Consider the following 5,756-nt stretch of genomic DNA (forward strand, 5'->3'; position numbering starts at 1 on the left):
CTTTTTTCCCCCATCCCTCCCTCTTTTTGCTCCCAGGCCCCCCACTCCCTTTCTTTACACCCCTATCCCCCGTCTTTTTGCCCCCGTGCCCCTCTTTTTGCCCCCAGACCCCCCTCTGGCCCCTCTTTTTGCCCCCAGACCCCCTCTTTTTGCCCCCACTCTCCCCTTCCCCTTTCTTTTTGCCCTCGTCCCCCCTCTTTTTGCCCCCATCCCCTCTCCTTATGCCCTCATTCCCCCCTCTTTTTGCTCCCAGGCCCCCGATTCCCTCTCCTTATGCCCCCACCCCCCCCCCTTTTTACCCCCATCCGCCCCCCTTTTTACCCCCATCCCCCCCTCTTTTTGCTCCCAGGCCCCCCACTCCCTTTCTTTACACCCCTATCCCCCCTCTTTTTGCCCCGTGCCCCCTCTTTTTGCCCCTATCCCCCCTCTTTTTGCCCCATCCCCCGTCTTTTTGCCCCCATCCCCCCTCTTTTTACCCCCGTCCCCCCCTTTTTCCCCCGTGCCCCCTCTTTTTGCCCCCAGACGCCCTCTTTTTGCCCTCTTCCCCCCTCTTTTTGCCCCCATCCCCCCCTTTTTACCCCCCTCCCCTCTCTTTTTGCTCCCAGGCCCCCCATTCCCTCTCCTTATGCCCCCGTCCCCCCCTTTTTACCCCCATCCCCCCCCCTTTTTACCCCCATCCCCCCCTCTTTTTGCTCCCAGACCCCCCACTCCCTTTCTTTACACCCCTATCCCCCCTCTTTTTGCCCCGTGCCCCCTCTTTTTGCCCCTATCCCCCGTCTTTTTGCCCCATCCCCCCTCTTTTTACCCCAGTCCCCCCCTTTTTCCCCCATCCCCCCTCTTTTTGCCCCCAGACCCCCCTCTGCCCCCTCTTTTTGCCCCCAGACCCCCTCTTTTTGCCCCCACCCTCCCCCTCCCCTCTCTTTTTGCCCTCGTCCCCCCTCTTTTTGCCCCCATCCCCCCCCTTTTTACCCCCATCCCCCCTCTTTTTGCTCCCAGGCCCCCCACTCCCTCCCTTCACACCCCCAACCCCCCTCTTTTTGCCCCCCCCACCCCCCTTTTTGCCCCCAGCCCCCCCCGCACCCTTCTTGCTGGCCGCCAGCTCCTCCTTCAGCCGCTCCACCTTGGCCTTGAGGCTCTCGTCGTCGTCGTCCTCGCCGCGTCCCTCGCCTCCCGCCTCCTGCAGCTGCTGCTGGGAGGGGAGAGAAACCCCCCAAAAAAAATAGTAGGGGGTGAAAACACCCCAAAATCCCCTCGAGTCTCCCCAGAACGCACCTTGCGCAGCGCGTCGTTCTCCTCCATGTAGCGGCGAGCGGCCTGGCTGGCCCCCTCCGCCTGCTTGCGGAACGCCTCCCCCGCGGCGCCCAGCACCGCCTGCTGCGAGATGAGGGTGACCAGGCGGCGCAGGAGGCTGCGGGGAACCCCAAAAACGCCCCCAGTGACCCCAAAATCCACACACTTGGCGGGGGGGGGGCACCTCCCCACATCCTCCTCCCCGCCCTGCCTGCCGCTCATCCCCATCGCTCAAGGCTAAACCCGCGGCATGAAGGGAGAAAGAGACCCTGAAGTGCCCCCCAAATTCACGCCGGGGACCCCCAAATCCAAGCCGAGACCCCAAATTGCCCCTGTAAGACCCCCCCAGGCCGCCCACAACCCTCACTGTGGGACCCCTAGAGCTCCCCAAATCCCCACTGTGGAGCCCCCCCCAGAGCATCCCAAACCCCTCAGGGCCCCCCAGATTCCCACTGTGGGACCCCTAGAGCCCCCCAATACCCCCAGAGCCCCCCAAATCCCCACTGGGGGACCCCTATATTCCACCCAGGACCCCCCCTAGAGCCCCCAGTGGGTCCCTCCGAGAACCTCGGGGACCCTGAAATCCCGGCCAGGACACCTAGAGACCCTCGGGGACCCCCGTATCTTCCCCTGTAGGACCCCTAGAGCCCTTCTAAGCCTCACCAAGGACGCCCCCGAGACCCCAGGACCCCCCGAGAGCCCCAGGGACCCCCAGATCCTGCCCCCATCTCACAAGGAGAGCAGGAGGGCGAAGCCGGCCAGGTAGAGGTTGCGTTGGGCGCGGAAGAGCTTCATGTGGAAGTGCTCGAGGGCGCCGGGGCTGCTCTGCAACGCCAGCCGCTCCGTCACGTCGTACTTACGGATCTCGCGCACGGCATCTGCGGGGGGGAGGAAGGGACCCCCAAATCCCCTCCAGTCCCCTTCCGGGACCCCCAAATCCCCCAGGGATCCCCAAACCCTGCCCAGACCCCCCCCCAAGCACCCCTAGGGACCCTCAAATCATCCTGAGAACCCCGGGGACCCACCAATTCTGCCCCTAGGATCTCCACGAGCCTTCATGGGACCCCCAAATCCCCCACGGAACCTCCTGAACCCCCCACCCTGAACCGACCAAGGAGGAGGAGGACGAGGATGACAATGAGGACGACAAAGACGGTGTTGCCGTACGCCACAGCCAAGCCCACCAGGCGAGACTTGAAGATCTTCTGCCATCTTTTTTTGGGGGGGAGAGAGACAAGAAAGAGGGTGTGGGACCCCGAAAATTGGCCCAGGGCCCCCAAAAATGGGGGTCTTGGGGTTGCTCCCCCCCCAGCTCCTCACCGTGTGGCTGAGACGAAGGGGACGCAGAGCAGGAGGACAAGGAAGACCTCGGCGTAGAGGAAGGCAGCGACCGCCGTCCACTGCAGGCTCATGGCGGCTTGAGGGGGCAGAAAAAGGGGGAGGGGGCAGAAAAAGGGGGAGGGGGCAGTTAGAGGGGGCAGAAAAAGGGGAGGGGCAGTTAGGGGGGCGGAAAAAGGGGAGGGGGCAGTTAGAGGGGGCAGAAAAAGGGGGAGGGGGCAGTTAGAGGGGGCAGAAAAAGGGGAGGGGGCAGTTAGGGGGGCAGAAAAGGGGGAGGGGGCAGTTAGAGGGGGAAGAAAAAGGGGAGGGGCAGTTAGAGGGGGCAGAAAAAGGGGGAGGGGCAGATGGGGGGGCAGAAAAAGGGGAGGGGGCAAGTGGAGGGGATAAAGGGGGTGGCAGAAAGAAGGGGGGGGCAATTAGATGGGGTGTCCCCCCCCCCCCCCAAGAGCCGTGGGTCACTATTTAGCGCCCCCCGCCCCCCAAGGGCCTCCCTCCGGTCTCACTATTTGGCAGCGCCGGCGCCCACTGCCCAGCCCGGAAGCGGAAGTGGAGGCGCAGGAGGAAGCCCCGCCCCTTCCGCGCGGAGCCGCCCAATCGGAGCGCGCGGTGGGTCAGGCCCCGCCCCCCCTCAGGCGCCGGCGGCCAATCAGGACGAGGAAGGGGGCCTAAGCCCCGCCCACTTCCGGGCCGCGGCGGCAAATGAGGGAGGGCGGGGAGCGGAAGCCACGCCCCCTCCAGGATAAGCCCCGCCCCCTCGGCCAACGAGAGGGCGGGAACAGGAGACTCTCTAGAGGCCCCCGCCCCCCCCCCCCCCCCCCCCGAGCCCATCTAGGACCCTCTGGACCCCTGTAGTCCCCTGGGAACCCTTTAAGGGGTCCTAGAAGGTCCTAAAGGGGCTTCAGGGGACTCCAGAGGGTTTTTTGGAGGTCCCAAAAGGTCCTCAATGGGTCATAGGGGGCTCTAGAAGGTTCTTGTGGGTCCTGGAAGGGTCTGTGAAGGCCCTGGAGGGGTCCCAGGGGGCTCTAGAGGGCTCCTCAGGGTCCTAGAAGGGTTCTAGAAGGCCCTAAAGAAGTCCCGGGGCGCTATAGAAATTTCCTGGGGGTCCTAGAAGAGCCTGAGGAGACCCTAGAGGGGTCCCAGGGGGCTCTAGGGGGTTTCCTGGGGTCCGAGAAGGGTCCTAGAAGGCCCTAAAGAGGTTCCAGGAGGCTCTAGAGGGTTCCTGGGGGTCCTAGACAGCCCTACAGGGGTTCTAGGGGGTTCCTGGGGGTCCCTCTTGCACTTTCCCTACCGGTTTTACCTTCACATGTAGCAGGGAGGGAGAGAGAGGAAGAAAATGATGAGGGAAAGGCTGTGGATGGATCTTCCTGGACTTCAGCAAAGCCTTTGACACAGCTTCTCACAGCGTTCTGCTTGAGAAACTGTGCCCTCTGGGCTGGACAGGCGCACACTCTCCTGGGTGGAAAACTGGTTGGCTGGAGGGCCCAGAGAGTGGTGGGAAATGGTGTGAAATCCAGCTGGAGGCCAGGGACAAGTGGGGTTCCCCAGGGCTCAGTGCTGGGTCCAGCCCTGTTCAATGTCTTCATCAATGACCTGGATGAAGGCATCGAGTGCACCCTCAGCAAGTTTGCGGACGACACTAAGCTGGGTGGAAGTGTCGATCTGCTGGAGGGTCGGGAGGGTGCAAAGGGATCTGAACAGGCTGGATCGCTGGGCAGAGTCCAATGGGATGAGGTTTAACGAGGCCAAATGGCGGGTCCTGCACTTGGGGCACAACAACCCTGAGCAGCTACAGACTGGGAGAAGTCTGTCTAGAAAGCTGCCTGGAGGAGAGGGACCTGGGGGTGTTGGTTGACAGCGACTGAACATGAGCCAGCAGGGGCCCAGGTGGCCAAGAAGGTCAATGGCATCTTGGCTTGGATCAGAAACGGTGTGGCCAGCAGGGCCAGGGAGGTTCTTCTCCCTCTGTACTCGGCACTGGTGAGACCGCTCCTCGAATCCTGTGTTCAGTTCTGGGCCCCTCCCCACAAGGAGGATGTTGAGGCTCTGGAGCGAGTCCAGAGAAGGGCAACAAAGCTGGTGAAAGGGCTGGAGAACAGGCCTGATGAGGAGCGGCTGAGAGAGCTGGGGGTGTTTAGCCTGGAGAAGAGGAGGCTGAGGGGAGACCTCATTGCTCTCTGCAACTACCTGAAAGGAGGTTGTGGAGAGGAGGGAGCTGGTCTCTTCTCCCAAGTGACAGGGGACAGGACAAGAGGGAATGGCCTCAAGCTGCGCCAGGGGAGGTTTAGGCTGGACGTTAGGAAAAAATTCTTTACAGAAAGGGTCATTGGGCACTGGAACAGGCTGCCCAGGGAGGGGATTGAGTCACCTTCCCTGGAGGTGTTTAAGGCACGGGTGGATGAGGTGCTGAGGGACATGGTTTAGTGTTTGATGGGAACGGTTGGACTCGATGATCCGGTGGGTCTCTTCCAACCTGGTGATTCTGTGATTCTAAAGCTCTGCCTCTTCAGACGTCCTGAAGACATCGACACACAGATATTTTCAGCAGCGCGTCTCCGAGAAAAGCTTAGAAGGACATTTCAGCCTAGGAGTCTGGCGAAGCCACGCGTGTACGTAAAGAGCTGACTCGTTCGAGAGGAATTAGGAGCCCTACGGACAGACAGAGGATTATAAAAAAAGGATGGGGATTAGCACAAAGATTCAGAAAGAGCAAGAGGAGCAGGAAAGGGGAGTGTCAAGATACAGAGTGAATGGAAAAGCTGGAACGGAGCAGTGATCAATACGAAGGGACAGAGGAAGAAAGAGAGGGATGAGAAGAGAGAAAGGAAGGCAAGGCACGTGCAGGCGCAGAGAAAGAACGAACTCCAGGGACCAAGCCAGTAAAATTGTTGGGGGGGGGTGTGTGGAAAAAAGAAATGCAGATTAGCACAAAGATGGAATAGGAAAAAAAAGAACTATGGACACAGGACAGATGCTGAAGACTGAAAAGCAAAGGAGGGGTAAACAGAATAGAAAAATAAAAGAAAAGGGGTACAGGGAAGCCAGAGAACACAAATTGTATGGCAGCGTGGTCAATGAAAGGAACCAAAAAGTCCAGCTCTAAAATGTTCGCTCCGTAGTCCCATCCCTGG

General features: G+C 60.9%; 1 protein-coding gene across 1 annotated transcript; it reads right to left on the reverse strand.

The window, feature by feature from the left end:
• Positions 1 to 1,050: 1,050 nt before the first annotated feature.
• On the reverse strand, positions 1,051 to 3,172 carry BCAP31 (B cell receptor associated protein 31; the record flags this gene model as incomplete). The annotated part of the gene is made up of 6 exons (XM_069883065.1): positions 3,132 to 3,172; positions 2,611 to 2,707; positions 2,402 to 2,502; positions 2,024 to 2,168; positions 1,273 to 1,408; positions 1,051 to 1,189 (listed from the first exon to the last, which is right to left on the reverse strand). Coding segments are annotated over exons 2-6 (613 nt in total), but the record flags the coding sequence as incomplete, so codon positions are not given.
• Between the last annotated feature and the right edge of the window lie 2,584 nt (positions 3,173 to 5,756).

This window comes from Phaenicophaeus curvirostris, unplaced genomic scaffold (genome assembly GCF_032191515.1).
Source record: "Phaenicophaeus curvirostris isolate KB17595 unplaced genomic scaffold, BPBGC_Pcur_1.0 scaffold_508, whole genome shotgun sequence".
NCBI classification, from domain to species: Eukaryota; Metazoa; Chordata; class Aves; order Cuculiformes; family Cuculidae; genus Phaenicophaeus; species Phaenicophaeus curvirostris.